Raw genomic sequence first — 22082 nt, 5'->3', positions numbered from 1 at the left:
TAAAAATGTAACAGTGCAAATGCAAATTCCTTGCTGACAGTTTAACCAAAAGGCATTTCCAGTGGAAATTGGCTGACATATCCTCAGCATAATCATGTATAATATCCACAAAACTTAAAAAGAGGTTATACACACACAATATGGTATTATGTTGAAGCACAGTATGTATCACTCCGCGAGTCTCCTGCCTACGATAGCCGTAATGCTCCGACAACCCATCAAGCGGTGCGGCTTCGTAGCTTAGCAAAGTCGTACTAAAACATTTGACAGATTTTTGAGCGCCGTGTACCACATAAAATTGGTTTGGTCAGAAATCCAAGGATTTTAAGAGCGACTTATTTTCCGAAAAACATGGTAATAATGACGGCCCGCTTGCATGCTCTACCATAAATTGTGCTTTGGTGTGTATCTGTCGGACGAAAGCCACACCAGTTCCACACCACTGAAGTTGCACCAATTGATGAACCAATTCTGGTTCATCTGTCATTCAACAATCCGCTTTCGCCCTTCTAATTTTCCGTCGCCGCCATGCCTTTTCTGCCATGTGCGTATGAAAACAAAGGCATGGTGCATGAATGTTTTACCCATGTTCTATTGCGATATTTCATTTCTTATCATTGCCTAACATTATACCGGTATTACCATGAATGGTATGATATGGCCCAGCCCTAATTTTTATTATTTTTAATCAGATAAAAGCATTAGGTTTCTTTAAAAAAATGTAAGGCAGTGTGTTTATTCTGTGGTTCTAATGCGGAACATGTTCTTACCCTGTCATCAAATATTGTTGCTTTGTCCAATCCTGCTGGCAAAAGGTGTCCTGATGGATTGGCCAAGAGATAAGTGGTGCTTTTTAAAAAAGAGACATACTGCTTTTGGGAGCTAGAACGATTGGTGGTGCAGTTACATCATTTAAGAAAATATCATTGGTTTTTCTGGGTTAAAACGTCCCCTAGACATGAACCCTGCACAATACAAAATGACACTTAGCCACTGTGTTTAAATGTGACAGAGTACTTAACACTAGCAGTAATACGTGCTAAGTTTTTCTGTAATCCGATGCTTCATGACACCAAAATCAAGGGACACTTTGTGCCTGAGAAGCATTTTTTACCAGAAAGAGTGTTTTGCTAAAAAGTAGTAGTGTAGCTGAGCTCATTAGATCCAACCTAATGAGCATTACAATCTGTATGTTTGAAATAATTTTACAATGCTACTTTGAAAGATGACTCCTAACTAATCTAATATTTCTGTATTAAATATATATATATATAAAAAAAAAAAAGAAATTCTGTGTAAATGGTGAAGTAACACAAGCTTGAAAACAGTTGTTGGACTCGGCGCGTTGGACAGTGCACCGATTTGCTGCACTGTCCTGTGACAGCGCGGACCACTTTCAACTTCACTTGATATCTCTGCAACACAACACACAGGCATCACAACACGGGGGAAAAGCTATGGTCTCTGTTGAAAGGTTTAGTTCATTTTAGAAGGTTTTGAACATTTTAAAATGAGGGCTTTGAAATGCTTTACACAAAAGTACCTTTAACAAAATTTCTGCAGAAGCTCAGCTGGTTAATGAGGGTTCTCAATCATTCCAACTGCAATACGACTTTTATTGCAATATCTACATGGCTACAGATAGTTGCTGAATCCTCTAACATATAATAAACTAAAGTTAATGAGAAGAGAATTGTGCATGCGTTCTATTTGTTCTTATTGTTGCTATAAAAATGGTCAGATGTTCTCTATCCACCATTATGATTATATTTAACTGAAAGCACCCACATAGAAAATTAGATATGGATGGATGGGCTTTTTAATTTTTTCGTGGCCATCACAGCTGAATGGCTGGACTAAATAATTACCAGTCCAAGTGATGTTCTTTCCTGAAATGATCCCTCTAACTATTACACAAGCCATCATTATTGGTTTGCGATATGATCGGAGCACAAATAAGTAGTAACCGTTTAATTCATGCATGTCTGATTGCCTTGTCCTGAGAGAACACTGCAGTGTGAGAGGAGAGGCTGTATTGTCCTTGCCTTAACATCTGCTCTGACAGTGTTATTTTGTAAAGCCACACGGCCATTTGCATGATCCTTTTGCATGTTTCCTTTTTTGGCCTTAAAATCTGCATTAGCTCTGAATGAGCCTGGACTTTCTTCCTACAGTCAATATTTGCAATTTTCTCTTCATTTTAAATTCAGTTCCCATAGTTTTTGGCAGAATGGAGGAGTCGTATTACAATAATTTACAGGAGCTTGACACAAAATCATAAGCATTTGTAGAACATAATTAACTTCAGTACAGTAGCTCTGCAATAATGAAACCACAGTGAACCTTGTAATGTTCAATTTGTACTTGCAGAGAGCTTTCATTTCTGAGGCACTGTATTGCAGTGTTGTTGGTACTGACTTGAATTAAATTGCAGGGCAGTTGTGACATTTTTGTCCATTTCCCCAAATGTACTGTATATGATGAAGGCGAAACCTCAAGAGATTTCTTCTCAGAAGAATTCCTGTCCCCATGTGATTGCAACAGTTTTACTTCATTTATGTAGCTCACCACATTCTAAACTTTACATCTTTTTGAGAAGTACAGTTTAAACTCTCCAAGTCTTTATCTCAGCGTAACACTCTCCCACAAGTCTGCAGTAGAATTGTGGTTTAGGTCTGCTCTGCTTGGAGCCCATTTGAAGTTGTCTTCTGCTTGATGGAGAACTGTGCATAGCCAGCACATTCATTGTGTGTCATTGATTGAGCACTGCAGTGAATTAGTCTATTGCCTGCACTCGTCTTGTGGCCGTATAAAAAAAAAAAAGTGCACTTACAGCGTGGCACTCAAGCTCGACAAGGCAAGGACAAGGAATATTAGGCAGTTTCTCTGTGACCACAGTACTTCATGCAATTTTTGACTTAAGCATTTCATTATTTTTCTAATTAGCTTTAGTAGTAACAGACATCCATCCATCCACCCATCAACCCGTTTTTTTAAACCCCTTATCCAATTCAAGATCTAGCTGACGTCGGCGTCTTTCCCGGTTTAGTACAGTCATTGTATTATATTATTAATAGGAGGAATTTATTTTTATGTTCCATGCTGTAATGCCAATATTTGCAAAGTTCTACACAGAAAAACAAGAGACAAAGCCTGGATTTAATTTAATGACACACTATTTAAATCACTTGATACATAAATACAACATTAAAGATCTTAAAAATAGATCTAGGAACTGAACAGAAAATTGCAAAATACAATTTCTGTGCTTTTCAAATTTGCTTTTAATGTATTTATTTCTGTATTACTTAATAAAGAAAAATAAAAATAAAATACAGAAGCAAACAAGATTGCATGAAATGAATAATGCCCAAATGCAAAGAGAACATAAGAAGTAAATGCAAAACCTAAAATTTAAGAACAATTGAAGGAATAGTGAACGCATTATCTGGTCATTTTAATCCACAGGTACTTGTATTGTATCTGGTGCATTTTTATTTGCAACATATCCGTGGATTTCAGTCAGTGTAGTTTAAAGTTGATAAAGTAAATGCAGTATTTTTTTTCTTCACACTGTTGACATGAAGAACTTTTTAAAAGTAGAGCTTGAGATGAAGAAACTGTGAGAAATCGTAAAATACAACTGTTAGCTTGTGGATAAGAGATTTTTTTGATAATGGTGTATTAGATGAAACTGCTGGACAACAAACGTGTTGGTCTCGTTTCCTTCCAGTGCACCACATTAAAATGTTTATCAGGCAATCTCGTGTTCGGTTGTTTTTCTTTTGTTTTCTTTGTTCTTTTCTTCATCATTATTAGTGAAACCTGCAGTGGAGGACCATCACTTCTCCAAAGCTGCTTCTTTGTATTGTTTCAGTGTGAAATTTTACTTTTAGCCAGAAGCAAACGTTGTTTATTTCTGTTGTTTTTACTCTAGTCCAGCGATTAAACCATTTATATCTGTCTACTCTGTGTAATTAGAGCAGGCATTCATGGGCGGTATTTCTGCTGCAAGTTCACCAGCTTGCCGATTGATTTTCAACAAGAGGCAGTTTTCGAAAATAAAGCAGTATTCTGGAACAATAGTGGATCACTTTTGGGTGAAGTTGTTTACAGTAATTCATTATACTTAGAACTTAAAGCTTCTTTCTTTTTTCTCCTTTTCAACCAGCATGCTTACTTGTGCGATACAATGCCACATTGGATTGGATGTGATGCAGTCTACATTTTTGTTATTTCAAGCTTTACTTCAAAAGGTTTCACTTCAGTTTTGTCGTAACTGAATAGTATGATCTGGACTTGGTCATTGAAGAATATGCCATTTCTTCTCTTGGATTGTACTTTGCTTTCGGTCATTATCCATTCTTATTGTGAAGTACCATCTAATCAGTTATGCAGCATTTGTGTGAATGTGAGCAGAGAGTGTAGCTGAATTCATCCTGTCGCCGCTGAACACCAGATTCTCACCAGGTTTCACTGGCAGTCATACATGCCCATCCTGTAATATTGCCTCTGCCATGTTTGACAAATAATGTGGTATGTTTCAAATCAGTGTTTGAAGTCGAGACTCCTGTAGAGCTTTTCTGCTAAAGTCGAGTCTAATCTGGCCTTCCTGTTCTTGAGTGTAACCAGTGGTGTTTGCACCTTGTTGTAAACCTTTATATTTCCTTCCATAAAGACATCTCACCATGCACTTTACATATTTTCTGTGGTCCTTCGAGCCGGTTCATTCCTTGTTTTTAAGAATGAAGGAAACTGTTTGGTCAATCCTGAGTTTTTTTGCTGTCTCTCTGATATGTTAATTTCGTTTTTTTTCAGCCTATGCACGAATAGACTGACACCTATTTGTACCTCCTCTTGAGATTTCCAATCAACGGTCACCAATTTCAACATTTTGAAATCAACTTTAGACTTTTTTTTCCCCCCTCAACTTGTCAGTTGAAACATGCATCACCTGGCCACAAAGTTGCTTTGCAATCAATTGGCCAGTTAACTTTGAGCCTCTGAAAATGGGACAGTACGTATAATAATGTCTATTATCCCTAAACAGTTAATGCAGTACCTTTTTATTAAACCTGTTGAATTAAAATTGAAGGTCTGCACTTCATTCAGATTTTAATAGTTTCATGTAAAAGCCACTGGGGTTGTGTACAGCAGCAGAATTTCAAGGACCTATTACGGACATGGCCCTAACTGTCCATATGTATTTATAAAATAAATCCCCAGGCTCATTCTCAGGAATAAGTATAAAATAGGCATTGTTTTTGAAGGAGATCATTCTATGATGCGAAAGATATGTGAAGACAGCTCTTGTTAATAATGGTTGGAGCTGCAGTGTAACATGCATGAAGGACTTGTGACCTTTATGCAACAAAACCTGTCGCTCCAAAGTACATTGCACTGTGAGACAGAGGAGCAGCGACACTTTTCCGGCTGTCAGCCCTTAAATTTTCCCTCATCTCCACCCAACACTTGACAGTTCATCCACATAAAGTTGACCTTCAGATTCCCCGACTGTTCCTCACGCCCCAACAGTTATTTCAACTGTACATATCACTGTGGCCAGTTTTTGTCATGCTCACATAGCTGCCATTTTTAAACAGCAAAGAGAGACAAAAAGCATCCCCCTCCCCCCTCTCCTTTCATCAGAGCAGTGTGTGCTGACACCTTAAAATAATGCCAGCCTACCTGCCATGCGGCTGTGTCAGCCCGCACAGCATCTCTTCCATCCTTTCTCTTGACTTCTTCTTGGAATTTAGAGTTTGCTGTAAAAGTAGGGAGGAGGCGCCTCATTCCTATGTCAGTTTTCATTCAAGCTTCCCACTAGGAAATTGATTGTGCTTTAGAGGAGGCCATTGCAAGGTGTAAGCAGGTTTAATCTCATTGCACAGCTGTTAAGTAAACCTGGAAGGAATACAGTTTAAGTAGAGAAAAGTTCACAGTGCAGTGCTGGAGACTGTAAACAAACCACCACACTGATGTGTTAGTGTTGTTTAGCTGTAAGGCTGTGGGCATGTTTGCCATCAAAATGAATTGCAGAGGCATAAAATCAACTTTTTCAATTTTTTTTTTTAGTCTAAATTCTTAAGATCCTGTATTTCAGTTACATGTACAGGACTGTGAAAAGTTTCAAGCCACCCATCACTTCTTTAACTTTTGCATGGAAATGGGATATATGTGCGGCAGTACAGCATAAGGTAAGAACAGAATGAGACGGTGTGAAACTTCAAAAAATGACAGGAAATTTTGGCTCCTCTGAAGCAAAACAGGAGGACACAAGAAGCAGTCAGATTGTGCAAATCTTGTTCTTTGTCCAGTATTTACTTCTTTTCTGTATATTGTATTTTTTTTTTTCAAACATACTAGTAGTGCAGCAAAAAATAACTGCAAAATGCAGTAATAAAAGTAATTTATTTGGCGTAAATTGGAGCTATTAGTTTAAATTATTTTAGTATTTCTTTTTTTTTTTATCTATGTGGATTATATTACATTTGTAGCATTCATTGTTTTTAATTTTTCTTTTCATTTTTTTTTAATAAAATTAGTTTTTTGTAAATACCAGGACATTAATAACTTGAGCTTGATATATAATAATATACTACAGTATATTTCCAACTAACAAGCTCATTCTCTTTCTCTTGACAACTGAAGAAAGAAAACATTTTGGGGTCAACTTGAATGTGAAAGTGAGGTCAGAGGTCAAATGTAACATGATATTTGGATGCCCATACACCAGTATCATTTCCTTAATACAAACAAAGACAGACTAATTTTAATCACTGTTTTGAAGATAAAAGCCATTTATGACAATTTGACCTCATTTGACCTTGATGAAGAGGTCAAAGGTCCAAGGTAATGTGATATTTCAAATCCCCATATATCACTTACTACATGCAGATGAGATTTCAATACAGGCGCTGGCAGTGAGAAACAGTTTTAAATTCTGCTATATGGCATTAATATCACTTTGACCTGTAGATGTGTCTGTTGACACTGAAGGAGAGGTCAGAGGTCAGATATGACGGGATATTATAAATCCTTATACAACACTTTCTATATATGTTGACAATAAGCACCACACTTATAGTTACGGTCTAGTGCTAAGGTTTTTTTTGTCAACTTTTGACCAATATATCATTAAGGTGACCTTGAAGAACTCAGTGGATGGAAGCCTAATTTTAATGGATGTTAATATAACCCCACTCTGCACACCTAGCAGATATTTTAGAATTATTAAAAACTTTTTGAACTATCGTGTTAAAAGACAGAATGAGTGAATGACATGCAAACCCTACAAAAAGATAACCTCCTTGGTACCGATAATGATGGGTAGCTCAAGACTTCTGCACAGTACTGTGTTTTCTATTCATTTGGATAGAAAACACAGTACGGGCGCTTATTTTAAAATAAACAATTTAATAAACTTAATGTGATTCATATTTCCCCATCAAAAGTTACTCAAACGAGTCAACACAGTTTGCCTTACAGCTGTAAAAATAGTCAGTCGTGTTAACCCAGATTATTTTAAATGTATTGCATCCATTTAGTTTGAGTTTTAACAGCATGTGGTCAAATATTACGCATTCACAATAGTTTGTATTTGTTTTTGGCAGGTAAATATCCATCACATTAAATCTGTGAATTTAAACAATTGCTAAATAAATTATTATAATTAAAACGTATAATCTCAAAAAATCTTCCAAACATTTCATCATTACATATTACATGCTCTTTTGCCAAAGTTTCTTTGAGAATAATATTGTAGGTTAGCAACCCTAAGCAGTCACAATTAAACAAATGCGGTGTACCACATTAACACTAATTAGAACAGACTTTAAATTCATCAAGCCACTTAGCCAGCACATGAATGTAAACAAAGTAATTAGCGTACCTGTGCAGAGGACGCGGTAAAGTTGACATCACATCGTTTGCACCTTGCAAAGTCTTGATTAACGCAATCAACCTACAGGAGCCAAGTGGCCCCAAGGTCACAGTCATGCATCTTTTGTCCCAAGATTCATTAACGAGGCGATAAGCCGTTTATGAATGTGGAAATGAAAAGCGAAAAGAATCCTTAATCAGTGGGTGATTAAGAAATGCTGAAAATGGCATAATGGGTGCTTTGGATTGTGTCATCAGTGACCTGTAATGATCTCTGAACCACCGCTCACTTTGTGTTGGTGTAAATCTTCAAAGACTGTCTCCAGGGCAAATTGTAAATCACTAACTATAGGCACTGTGGGATGATTTGCCCAACAAACAAATACACCGGTGCTAAAACTCAAGTGATTAAACACAGATTATCTTTTGATTGGCATTGGCATTGGAGTAGTGTTTCAGCTGAGAGAGATGGTGTTTTAAAGTTCTAATTTAGTTTAACCAATGCTAGCAAAAGATATTACTTTATGCAATCCTTTATCTGATGGACCCATTTGAAAATAAATGGTTCCATTTGTGTGTAGTTTCACATTTGATTAGCTCTGCAAATAGAGAACGAAGACAATACTGAACAAATTAGCAGACCACCCTATTGGTCACTTTTCATCAAAGCACCACAGACAAAATACTCCATGCTCTATGTAAACAAATATTATTTATTTAAGGATTTACTGATGTTTCAAAAGCTGCCACATGTCTAAAAAACGGTTACAATTATGTTATGGTAAATGCAGGATTATTAAATTAGATGCTCTAAGGAGTATGGAAGGCAAATTTATTTATTTTGTGTGAATTTCACAGCTTATTTCCAGGCTATGTAAACCCATAGGTGTTTGATAGAATATGCAATCAGCCAGCGCATACAGCTTGTCAGGCCTCAGCTTAAATATTTTGATGGTCACCGGGTTGCTGTGTTTAAACTGGGTATCACAGTGAAGAGTGGATCTTACTGAGAAACCAAACACTGCATGCAGTGGCATGTGGACCCCAAATTATACCAAATTTTATTGTCTTTCTAACTCTAATTTGGTCTCTGATGTACAAAATGAGCTATCAGGAATTGAAGCAATCAAACAAACAGGTAACCACCTACAACTGAAGAGAGACGCCCTTGTACTGATTGTAACTAATGTGGCTAAACACCACACAAGTTACGAGTTCACCTAGCTAACAACATTCGCAAATGATGAGACCAGAGATGTAATCCACTGCCACACTCTGACATGTACCCAAACCACCAAACTTAATAAACTAAAAACACAAATAAGTGTTTGAACAGAGGGCAGCCAAGCTACCCAGTTTGCTCAGTTTGCTTAACATGAGTAGCAAGTAAACTCAGACATGTAGCGTAAGTAAAATGTTTGCAAAGAAGGTGCTGCACCAAAAACCTCCTTGTGATCTCTGTGGATACAAGCAGACTTCTGTGGTCGCCTGTTGTTTGTATGAAAGACACCGACTTGTCTGTAAACTGTTGCTATTTTGACTTCTGAGCTGTATTTAAATAAATGTGTAACAGACACTGCTTGCCTTCAAAGTAAAAACTCTGCCTTACCAACACTTAAAAAAAAAATCAGCTTTTACTTTGAAGTTCTTCATTTCTAGTTTTCGTCGCACTTTTTAAAGTTTAATTGCTACTTCACTTTTAGTTTGCTTGCTTCTGGAGACAAGTAACCTCCAAAAACATCTTACTGGCTGTCCACATTTGGAATACATACTTTTTCCTAGCGACGACTCAGGTGACAGCAACACAAAGAATCTGACTGGTTTTCTATATAGTCTGCTTGGATAACTGTAGCTAACTGGTAAAATGCACTCTCACTGTGTCTGCTCTGTTAGGTCCTCCACTCCTTACCTTCTCTATCTTGTTTTTTGATATTTTGAAGTGGAGTAACAGGGCACGCATACTTATGTGATATGGAAACATTGTCCACTTGCAAAGATGCATCTCCCCTCTAATTTGCTCCACCTAGAGCACATCGGGCTCAGTTTCCTTCCATGCGTTTGCATTTTTATTGAATACAGTGCACGGTCTCTGAAATTTGCTGCGTTCAGTCAAAGCACACACAGTTTGAGAAGCGGGATTTAGACCAGTAAGTCACAGGTCCAATTACCTTTCATGTTGGATAACTTGAGGTGTGAAATTAAAATCAGCATTTTCCCTTGCCTAGCTTTCATTGGTATGCCCCTAAAAGGGTGCTCCAGTGATGCTGCTAGACCCTCACATGTGTGGCGGTGAACTGTACTTGTGATGTGAAGCTTCCAGGTGTGAATATATGGGAAAGAAGCACTGCGTCTCGCAGAATGAGCCAATTTTCTCCATTTTTCCTCTTTAAAAGGTTCAGCTAATTTCTTCTACTCACTGCCTCACATTTAACCACTGAATGCATGTGGCTAATTGTACCTGTACTGTATTAACTTGGGTGATTAAGTCTGTCATACTGAGTCAGCTGTCTGTATCATTTCAGATAAATCATGGATGCACACCCCAGAAGCTTTGGCCAAGCATTACATAGCCTACAATGCCAAGGTAGGTATCTCTCTTTGCCTGCTACATTTTAATGAGCTCTGTCAGAGCAGGGCGACTGCAAAATAATGAAACGGCGAAGAACTGTGACACTTTTATTGCAAGTTGAAAAAGAAGTCTGTTCTTTTGTGGCTCCCACCTTTGTCTGTGTTTATTCCCTCCAGTCATGCCTGTTAAATCTCTCTGTCTGTGTGTCCCACAATGCAGTTCCCCTGATAAGCACCAGGCCTTTCATTGCACTCTCTGGTATTGTCCAGCAAATGAGCTTCACTGTCCATAGATGCATTGTTTTAGGTTGAGGCTGCATAAAAATTCCTGACAGAGACGGCTGATAAACCTCAGCCCCTCTCCTCAATGTAACAATAATTTGGATTTTTAATGGTGTTTAAATTAATTCCCTGCCCACACACCTCAAGTACTGTCAAAAAATTGATACCGTTGTATTCGTCTCTCATAGCAGCTGTTGTCTCTTGGTGCTGTGATGCGGGGAAGGAAATCTTCCTCATCAAAGTTTAATTTGAAGGAGACTCTGTCTTTTAGCCTTCTTGATTTGTTTATTTTTAATGAGTGTGTGAACAGAGAGGGATTTAAGTAAAGTGGTACATGCACACGTCAAAATAGGTAAGAACTTTGGATCTGATGCAGGACTAACTTGTAATGAAATGGCTCTCAGGCTTGCCTGGAATCAGGATCTGCTATAAAACACCGGGGAAAAAAAGGTGTTTTTCAAATATCCAGCAAACACCCCTGGAAGGAGGGACTGTGTCCCTTGGGGAGGACTCCCCTGTCAAGCTGGTTTTCTGCTTCATTTCGACAGTTTTCCTCCTATGAGGCACAAAATCTGTCGGCCTACATTCTTGTGCTTCACAAATGCGATGCTGGAACGGAGGTGGAGCTCCAAGACTGCCTCCAAAATATCGCTGCAAACTGCTGAAGCTCCCTTCCTGCATGCAGCAAAGAAGCAAAGGAAGCCGGCAGAAGGCACATCTCTAAAATCAAAGCACATTGTCAGTTCCTATACTCGCTGTATTGCTTTGAGTGATGAGATCCCCGTCTGGTTAAATTTGCTGAGATCTGAGTAAAGGACTCATCAGTGAAGGAATTGGGGGGGGGGGAGTGCTGGGAATGTGCTTGGCATGATCTCCCAGGTTTCAAGCACTCAGTACTGTAAAAATAAGCTCAGTTAGCAGTTCACTGAACAATGTGCCAGATAGTTAGAGCAGAGAGCGAGCTCTCTTTTAGCCTCAAGAAAATGAACCCTTTTTCTTTATTTTCAAACGTTGACGAAGACGTAAAATCTTTGATAACTTCAATCATTTCGATTTGACGGCACTTCAAAACTTTCATGAACTGAACCTGAGATCAAATCCTAACTGTGATATAACAAGAAAATACTAGAATTTGACTCAATAAAATCTGAATTTCTTGGAGGAACTACACCACACAGTAGACAAAAATAACTATAAATGTTTTGAAACGGCATCACAAACATGATCTAATATCTTATATTGTTAAATGCGACCTAGCAGACAGCGACAAACTGCAGCTCCTTTTCAGAACACCTGCCAATCAAAGTAGCCACTCCCCTAAACTTTATCTCTGGCAACAATACATCACCCACCATGATGCCCCTGGTGTAAATGTAGGCTGAAAAATAACTTTAGTGTTGCGTGCAGGTGATAATAAGCTAATTGGAACTAAAACTGGTGACTGATGGCTGATTCAAGCGTGTTCATCTGTTTTACGGTTTAAGATCCTTCGGGTAAAGACTGAATTGGGAATACACAGAAGATGGACTTCATGTTTTTTGTTCACTGAAATCGCAATTAAGTGATCGTTCCTTTGGTAAAACAAGCAAAGAAAAACAAGCAAATTAAAAGAAGCTGGAAAGAGATTTGAAAGTTATTTCCATCTGTGCTAGAAAAATGACTGAAATGATTCATTTATTATCAAAGTGGATTGTCGCTGATGAGTTTTCTTCTTTTGTAATTTACTAAACGTATTCCTAAGAGGAATAAAATATCTATATCAAATTACTTTAATTGATCATGTTTGAGTTCAATTTTAAGAACAATTGTAGAACAGGTAACACAGGAAGTCTCCCTCGCTGATATTTGCAGCAGTATCTTTACATCCACACCAATCACAACAGATCTGCAGTTTTATATTCATGCTAAATCGTTATGCTGTCATCAGTAAATCACAGCAGCAACTTCCCAGCTAAGAACTAAGTCCACTGTTTTTAAAATGTATTACCTTTAATTTCTTACGCAGTGACGACTGCTGAGACTGAAGTGAGCTTTGGTTTCGGTGGTCTGCCAGTTCTTTGATCCGATCAGACAGTTATACAAATTCTAACGGTGCTTTTTATGAGCAGCTTCAGTGTGATTGACCTGTGGGCTCAAAGAGGAAAGAGGATGTTGAGAGGTGAGCTGCTAGATTTGCCATGTCTTTCATCAGTAATCATGTCACATTCACAAGTCACTTAAATTATGCACAACACAGATCCTGCCCTTTCTGAAGGTGTATAAGAAAAAAAAAAATCTGAGAACTTTCAGCTTGGAGGAGTGAACACCGGATGGATGGTGAGTTGGAACTGAGCTCTATGTTGTCATCTGAGTGAACACTTGAGACCTGCCACAAGGCTGACACGTGTGTGTGTCTGCAGTTGAAAATGTGAGTTCTTTCTGCGGGCAACGAGAGGTAGGGCCGGTTCGTTTTCAGCTGCGTGCACCAGTTGATGGATGAGCCTCCGAGCTCTGTTTGCCTTGTGAGACCTCCCCAGTCGCAGCCCAGAATGCACTGGTCAGGAACAAGTGTTACTCCACTCTATTCTGGGCATCTGTCAGCAGCACTCCCAGAGATGAGCATAAGTGTGGAGAGTACATTTGTCACACCGATGCAGAATGCTGACACTTTGCTCTGAAGCCTCAATCTGTCTTCTGGCTCTATTGATAACTTGCAGTCTGGTGTTAGTTCACCTGTCTTACTGCATTTAGAAAGACGTCAGAGGCTCTCAGCCACCAAAGAGTTACACAGACACGTTTTGGATGGAGAAGCTATATTAATTGATTTGATTTTTGACGGAAGGGTTCTTTTATAGCGCTGTCAGACATGTGCAAGATTTAAAAAAATACAAATAAATTCTGTATTTCACCTCTTGTTATTACAGCCACGGCAGCTGGCAGTGCGCACTCCAAATTTTTATGGGTATTAGCACAGCCAAGTCATTGCCTGCATCACAAAGATTTTAATGTGTCACAGAGACAGTCAAACTGCCGGAGCTGCTTTCAGCTTCCAATGGGAGACATTGTTATTTTGTTTGTGCCAGCCTTGAAGGCTCTGACACCAGTGTTTTTGAAGTCTGATATTGGAACAGGCTCCACACATTAAGCTCAGGAAGCAGCGAAGCAACCTGTGTGACTGCAACAATTACAACTGTTGCTGCCAGATGGGGCGCACGATGTTCAGGCTCAAAGGTTAACGGCTCCATCTGTTGGTGAACAGCAGAAGTGCTGCTCGTGTGCGTCTGTGTGTGTTGGTGTGTGTTCATCCAATCCTCATGTGTAAAAGACACTTTTATAACTTTTTGCTATACAGGAAATGCAAGATGATGATGAAGAAGAATATATACTAATGCCTTCAGGATGTGAAAGATCATCTACATTTATTTGAAGTCAGAGTGACAAATTTGAGATTTTAGTGACTTAAACGTGAAGCTCCACAGATTTTAAACTCTGAGAAAGCCTCTTTCCTACAGTTTGATAAAAGATCCAACTCATCCTTTATGGATTCATTTGTTTACCTAGTTTTTGGCCAATGTCCGTAGGCCAGAATACCAAAGTACACTGTAGCATTTCCTTTAGGAGCACAGAATATGATGCACTGGTGCCAGATATTGGTATTTTTATTAAAACATGTCGGTGCTTTAAACCCTGACTACGTTGACCTACCACAGACCTACCATGAAGAAGAAAATAACAGGATGAATTTGAGCACAGTGGATGAAGCAAGGTCATAAATTGATTTGACACATTATTAAATATTATTAATACACACACTGACACCTCACCTGCTTTTTGAATTTTAGAAGTATTCTTCATCATCTTCTTTGTATTGGGCTATGTAATTAAATACTTGTTTACACCTTTTGTTTTACTGTGTGCGTCTTTTTGTTCTCTTTTCAGTTCCTTGGAAACACAGAGGTTGAAGCTCCGAAAGGCACAGAAGTTGTAAAGGATGCAGTCAGAAAGCTCAAGGTAAAGCTAGTCTCCAGATAGCTGTAGCCTAAAGGAGAGCAGAGCATTCTTGAGTGACCAGATTGGACAAGGGGCTCAGAGTAGGGGAGGTGGGAGTGAGTGGCAAGTGCCCCCCTCCCTCATCTGCCAGCACCAAGGTGCCCTTGGAGTTTTTCAGCTAATAAGCTGTGTAGAACTGCTGGATAAGCACATTAGTTCGTTCAGCCCCCCTTTCTCAGCGTAGATGTAAAGTTTAGTTACAGGAAATACTCATCAGGAATAAAAGCTGCTGTTTCAGGTTCTAGCCTGAAATAAATCATTAAATCACCATAGCTGTAATAGTAAAAGACTCCCTGCCCTGCATTAAAGGGCAAGGCATGCACAATTATACCAGATCCAGGCTGTATGATACTGGCCCAATAGCGGCCCAGTACAGACAATGCAGGGCGTGGCGTTAGGAATGAAAATGTCCATCATGGACAGCAGTTGATTGCTTTATCTTGGGTGTTTTTTCATAATGGACTTGGTCTGAAAGCATTATGGTTTTGTGACGTCTGTGATGTTGACCAGTATGAGCACAGCACGCTCTACCAGCTGTGTGCAGCTGTAAACATGACAAAGCGTAACAGGAATGATATCGGTACTTTGCAAGGCTGAAAGCCAGCTTTTTTTCCTTACATGGCTGATGAGGAAGGAACCTGTAGTATGTCATAGGTATCAGTCAGAAAGAGTAAGATTTCATGACTGTGTGAAATCGTAATCCAACAGAGTGACTGTCATCACAGAGAAACAGATCATGCAGTCTGAGGCTGGCATTAGAATTCTTCTGAACACAGAGAAGCTTTTAAGAGGCAGACTTTCCCCTCAGGAGTTTTGGAGGCCAGACAGAGTAATTAACATGAATTTGTAAGGTGGTCAGAAGTGCAGTGTTAACTGTCTACTGCTTAAAAGCCTACCAGGAGTAACCCCTGAAGATATTTTCTGAACTGAGCAGATGCTGTCATATTTTAGGCCGGCGTATGAAACAAAACGATCGGGTGTGGACCAGAAATTAGTGAGGGTGGTCTCTGTCGATGAAGCTACCCTTGGGAAAAACAGGAAACTATGCTAATGGTCATCAAGCCACATCTTTACTGATAAATCCTGACATGTGAAAAGTCATCATTAGGGGTACAGTTGTCTTTATTGGGGAACGAGTTGAAGATCTGGTACCACTATATCTTTTTGGCACTGGTGCTATGCAGGTGATTCCAAATCAAAACCGAAACAATGAGCTGAAAGACACTAAAATAGATGGAGAAGCGTGGAGGAACTGAGGGAATAAATTTGTTTTTGTTGGTTTTCTTTTAAGAGCTTTCTCATTAAGCATTCATGTTACATCTGTGCCTAAGACACATAAATTAGCCTTGCTTTGGAAAACAAAACAAACTTATTTATTGAGGACTCACTTTAAGCTGAAGTCTTTAACTTTTGTAAAAATGTTAAGTTCTATTATATTTGACCCCGTCACAGCCCATATTTGTTTTCTTTAATTAAGGTAGAAGTGGTCAAAGTCATAGAGGTAGTATAAGTTGCTAAACAACCGTTTAAGAAAGTGCTCGATGAGTCACTTTGACAAACAGCCTCATTTGTAATTTAGGGCTTCCTTTGTGTTTAGTACACAAAGTTTCATTAAACCTGCCCACAAAATTGCACTTAACCTGGGTTACTCTCCAGACACATACTCCTCAACCTTACAGACATCTAATCAAACCTTTAAGCATGGGAACAGCCTGAAACCTGGGCAGCTCTCTTTGTCACGGCTTCTTGGTAATGCACTCGCTGCATGCTGGCCTCCCCCCCCGTCTTCTCCTGCCAAGAGCTGAATCTCTGAGGCCACTCGGAGGGGGAGACTTGTTTTTCCAAACCCGTACCTCTATTGTTACATTGCATTTGATCTGCTTTTGACCAAGGCTCCATGGTTACGCTCCCAGATACGCTGGCAGTCGGGACGACTTTAGCTGTGCTTCCTGAGATCATGTGCAGAGAAAAAAAAATGTTGCAACTTCGGAGACAGCCTCAAAGGCACATCTCCATGGTTTAGGTCAAATAATGTACTCTTCTATCACTTAGTATATATAAATGACTTTTGTGGTTTTGCTCAAGCAAGAAGCATCTCCATGAAACACACATTTATTGTCCTCTCGCTCTCTTCGTGTCTGGTCATGTTTGTGTCTGCAGGCTTTGAAATGTAAATGTATTAAATTATATAAACATCAATTTACTGCTTTAGTGTTAGAGGCTATATAAAAGAACTCTTAATGAAGGCAAATGGTAAGGCTTCTGATTGCTTTCTTTTATCTATTTTTATGGCAGGAGCAGATACTTAGCGAACATGTATCTCTAATTTCACAACTGTGTAACCGCTGAAGGCAGTGAAAGTAAAGTGAGGATGCTTTTGAAAAGAATGCTGACTTTTTTAAAGTGCTTTAGGTCTCAGTTGCTTCCATCTCTTGGTGTAATCTCAGACTGATTTTGTGATGATGATGTGATCCAATTTGTGGGGTAGCATCTTCTTTTAGCTCCTGTCTTTATGATTTTGTCTGCTAACTGATCCATGCCAACACTTAAACCGGCTGCCTGAGATTGTTTAGGTCTGTCTTGTGCCCCCAAAAGAGCTCTGACCCAGCGAAGGACAGATGCTGAATTGGATAGAGATCTGGGGAATTGAGGCCAAGTAAACACCTTGAACTCTTTGTTCAGTTCCCTCAATCCATGCCTGAAAAGTTTTAGCACTGTGGCAGGTGCATTATTCTGCTAAAAGAGGCCACTTCTGTCAGGGAATACCACATCCATCAGGGATCAGTGTGACTAGTGTTTAGGTGGGTGGTACATGGAAAAATACCATGCATATGAATGCCTGGACCCAAGAGTTCTCAGCATTACACCAAGTTGCCCTCTTTGCCTCTTGTAAAAAAAATCACAAATGCACAAAATGTAAAAGATGAAACATCCTTCCCTGACTAGTTCATTGTGTTATTGGTCCACGCTCTCACTCTAAAGCTCATGTATGTTCTTTGAGTGCTGCACAGAAGTCAGCTTTGACACACTCAGCTGGTCTGAAGCTGCACAGCTTCATATGCAGCCATATAAAAAGGTTGGGTGTAATTTTGGGTCTAAAACGTGAAAGTCATGCAGAAGTGCCTCAACTGTGCATTTCAATGAAGAGAGATCACTTTAAAAAAATCGAACATGATTTATTGAGATGGAGAAATTAATATATTTGGCGATTAGTCTCCGATAACCCATCGTGGCAGGACTGAATCCCAGCAGTAAAAGGATTTAGGACAGCGTCTAGACTAAAGTCTAGACCAGAGTCTAGAATAGCTGGCTTGAATAGAGCTTTGGCTCAGGTGTCTGAGGTGGAGATGGGGAGGAAGTAGGATGCACAAAGGAGTCTGAAAGGGAGAATTACAGAGAGGACAGATTTAAACCATCCACCAGGCTCAAAGAAGGCAGGCAAGAAGATGATTGGAAAGCAGTAGACACAAAAGCCTTATTTGTTCACTTGTGAGCATTCCAACATTTTTACTTCCATAGGAATTCAGAGGACAGGTAGCAGCCAGGTGATGCTAATCAAATACAATCTATTCAAGGCGTTTTGGCAGAAGTGTAGACCAATATTCCTCCACAATGATCTGAGAGACTGATAAATACATACAGAGAGTGATTACGTCAAGCTATCGTTGCTAAAGGTAATTCTGTAAGCTACTGAATCATGGGGTTGTATTTAGTTTTTCACAGGTCCACATAAGGGAAACCAGCTTTCAGCTTCTGTGACCTCAGCAAAAACCTTCCTGATAAGATGGCTTTAAGTCCTAATTACAGAGTGTTGTTCATTTTATAAAATATGTTCCCCATTAGAATCAAAGAAGTGAGATAAAGTACGTTGTTGCTTTGTTATCATTGAAAAGCTTGAGCGTGCTTTGTCTTCTTGTTTCTTAGTCAGATCCTTACCTTCCTCCTCACATTTGGTTTCAATGTTTCTATTCAGCTTATAGCTTCACATTTGGACTAACCAGCAGCTGATGTCAATATCCATCTTTTATATACAGTTGATGTACTCTGTAAGCTGGGATGCACATTGTGCCTTAGTGCCTCTCTATCACATCCATATTAAGGTTTTAGAAATTTGGAGTTGATGTTAGACCACACGGGTCAGCCTTTATTCTCCGCATGCATCAGTGAGCCTAAGGCGCCATAACCCACACATAGCCCTCACAACTGGCTTCTGGTAAAGCCGCTGTGTTTCTGTTACAGCCATTTTCTGTGTCCAACATGTCAGCTTCAAGACATGACAGTTAACTTTCTGTCTAATATATCCCACACCTTGACAGGTGCCATTGTAACAAGGCCATCAGTGTCATTCACCTGTCAATGGTTTTAATGCTGTTGCAGTTTGTAGATTTTGGATTGGTCAGATTCTCCCGACAAACAAGTGTCAGAATCTTATGCTCTGTACTCTATCTTGAGATAAAAAAAGGAGTTGTCATATTATCAGCTTCTTTGCATGTCTTCTCAACTGACAGCATACACTCCGGTTAAATTTCATTGGTTGTTGTCCTCAACTCGCTGCCAAGTTCACTTTGTATTTATAACACTTGGCAACAAAATGAAGAAAGACTTAAACAGTTTTTTGGCAGAGAACAAAGATGGACCCACTACATGGTTCACACTTTTAATTTCTTCTGTAAAACAGGAAACTTTAATGATTGCATTTCCCTCGATCAAGTCTAATTAGCATTTAAAGATAATATGCTGCACAGAGGTTTGTGTCTACACTGATGAGAACAGCATTCAGTTTTACTGCTGTTTTTTCTTTCTTTTTAAAGCAGCAATAATCATAATCTTTACATGAACAGTGCCTCAAATGACAATATGTACTGTAAAGGGAATTGTACTCAAAGTATAATCATCTCAGCTCTACTAAATGTTACATCTCTGAACTCTTTGGTTTGGCTTTACTCTTTGATTCAGACTCTTAGCAAACATGGCATGTCCTTTCCTTACAACTGCATCTGTCATGCCACCAGCATAAGACACCTCGCTAATGTCAATAGCTCTTGCTTTAATATTTAGCAGCTAAAGTGAAATGTGGTCTCAGATATACTTAGAGAACAAAACAGAACAAGTGTTTACGTTTGTACTTTGAGCAGAAATATGACAAACAGTGCCAACACATTCATCGTATCTACATTTTTGAGCTGGTTGCTAATGAATTAGCAGCTTTAAATGCAGAAATCCAGGATATGGTAAAAATGTCTTACCATGCTTTTACTGTAGCTGTATTTGTGTGTCATGTGGCATACTTTCTTATATGCTAATTGCATTTTTATCATACTAATTTTTCCTCTTGCAGTTTCAGAGGCACATCAAAAAGTCGGAGGGACAGAAGATCCCGAAAGTGGAACTTCAGATCTCCATTTATGGCGTGAAGATACTAGATCCCAAGACAAAAGTGAGTCCAGAAAGGATATAGGCAACTGTATATGACAACTGTGATTATACGGAAAATAAACACTGTGAAGTCATCTCTCATATGCAGAGTAAATAATAAATGCTTTATTTTCCCCCCAGGATGTGCAGCATAACTGTCAGTTACACAGAATATCCTTCTGCGCAGATGACAAAACCGATAAAAGGATATTTACTTTTATCTGCAAAGACTCAGAGTCCAACAAACACCTCTGCTACGTCTTTGACAGTGAAAAATGTGTAAGTCTCTGCCGCTTCAACAAGCTTGCTTGTTTCCTTGGATACAAATGTGAAATACATGAGTCAGATTGCTGAAAAATAAGGTATTTTGACATCTCACAGTTAACCTTTCACGATCAGCTTAAGTGAAAACTACAGCTGTACTCACATTTATTTAGTGTTTGAGCCAGTCTTTGTTTCCTATGTGCTTCAGGCAGAAGAGATAACTTTAACTATCGGCCAAGCCTTTGATTTGGCCTACAAGAAGTTCTTGGAGTCTGGAGGCAAAGACGTGGAAACCAGGAAACAGATTGGAACCCTGCAGAAACGAGTGCGTCTCACATCCAGCTCGCGGAGCTCGTTCGCTCACACACACACACTCTGACAGCGTGTACCACCGTGCAGATGCATTGATGTTTTTATTAATTAATGCGGAGCTTGTTTCTATTGATTGTCTTAAATCATCCAGTGTGGACAATTAAGCTGTGCTGATAAAAGGAAAAAAACTGTTAATGAATATTAATGACGCAGACTTCTGTTGTAACAGAGCCAGCCTGTAGTCAAATTATTGTACGCCCAGCTGAAAACACGGAGCCGTCCCATGGGAAGTGTTTAAAATTGGATTTGTTCAGATATTCATATAAATTTGATCAAATTGGGGACGTGATGTTTTAGCTAAACACCAGCCTCACGTGTACTTTAACCTCAGTTGGAGGACGGTGGTTAAGCAGACGTGTTTTCAAGTGTGTTAAACAGTACAGCCAACTCAGCAGTTTATGAACATGTACACAGACATGCAGACACAGAGCCATGTTAAAGGTTTAGTGATTATTGAGTTCAAATTGTTCAGCATGAATAAACATCTGCTGATAAAGACCTTGTGATAGAAGCAAAGGTCCAGAAATGGCTATTGAGCAGAGCTTGGCAAGGATCTACCGTTTATTTTGATTTAATCCCAAAATCACTTCTGCTGCCCCCTGCTGGTAATACTCAGCAAAGCAGCATGTGTGTTCTATTACAGCGGTCCCCAACCTCCGGGCCTCGGACCGGTACCGGTCCCTGAGTCGTTTGATACCGGGCTGCGAGACTTGAGGCTCAGGTGTGAAATGTATGGTTTTCAGGGTTCCCATTTGAGTAACATTTGTTAAACACTATGTAACCTTACAGGAAACAACTAAACTAGTGTTTTTGTTGGCTGTTTTAAAAGTGTTTATATTTAACTTTCATTTTTGCATATTTTGTCGGTAATTTTAGTTATGACATCATGGCAGATTTCTGTGTATTTTGTTGATATGCACTGAAGTTAGCTTGCTAACTAGCCATTGCTATCCTATACCTTTGTGGCTTAAAGCTGTGTGGAGTTGGTTACTTATCAACTTGTCTGATGAGTTCACAGACGTCATAGGTTTTTCTTGATTATTATAATCTCAATGTTTCAGCAAAGTCTCAGGAAAGATTTGTTGAATATCAGTATCTCATTGTTGACGCGACAGCTTAATTACTTAATAATAGTTAGTTTTTAGCAGTGTGCTAAAGTACAGTGTTTTGTCATTTGTGTCGAATTCTGTTTAAAAAAAAGACATGTGAGCAGTTCGAACGTGACTCTGTATCATAAGCAAATTACACAAATTGCACTATGACATCAAATA

General features: G+C 39.1%; 1 protein-coding gene across 9 annotated transcripts in view; it reads left to right on the top strand.

The window, feature by feature from the left end:
• The window catches only part of gulp1a (GULP PTB domain containing engulfment adaptor 1a), a 94195-nt gene that overhangs the window by 67878 nt on the left and 4235 nt on the right, over positions 1-22082 (top strand). For all 9 annotated transcript variants that reach the window (XM_005736867.1, XM_005736868.1, XM_005736865.1 and 6 more), the window contains 5 exons: positions 10404-10465; positions 14650-14721; positions 20099-20197; positions 20317-20454; positions 20648-20764. In XM_005736867.1, the coding sequence (XP_005736924.1) occupies positions 10404-10465; positions 14650-14721; positions 20099-20197; positions 20317-20454; positions 20648-20764 (488 nt within the window). The remainder of the gene's footprint in view (positions 1-10403; positions 10466-14649; positions 14722-20098; positions 20198-20316; positions 20455-20647; positions 20765-22082) is intronic.

The sequence above is a fragment of the Pundamilia nyererei genome, unplaced genomic scaffold, assembly GCF_000239375.1.
Source record: "Pundamilia nyererei isolate P.nyererei 1_Seehausen unplaced genomic scaffold, PunNye1.0 scaffold00071, whole genome shotgun sequence".
NCBI classification, from domain to species: domain Eukaryota; kingdom Metazoa; phylum Chordata; class Actinopteri; order Cichliformes; family Cichlidae; genus Pundamilia; species Pundamilia nyererei.
The sequence above is the reverse complement of the archived record's forward strand: the minus strand, read 5'-3'. Positions and strand labels throughout refer to the sequence as shown.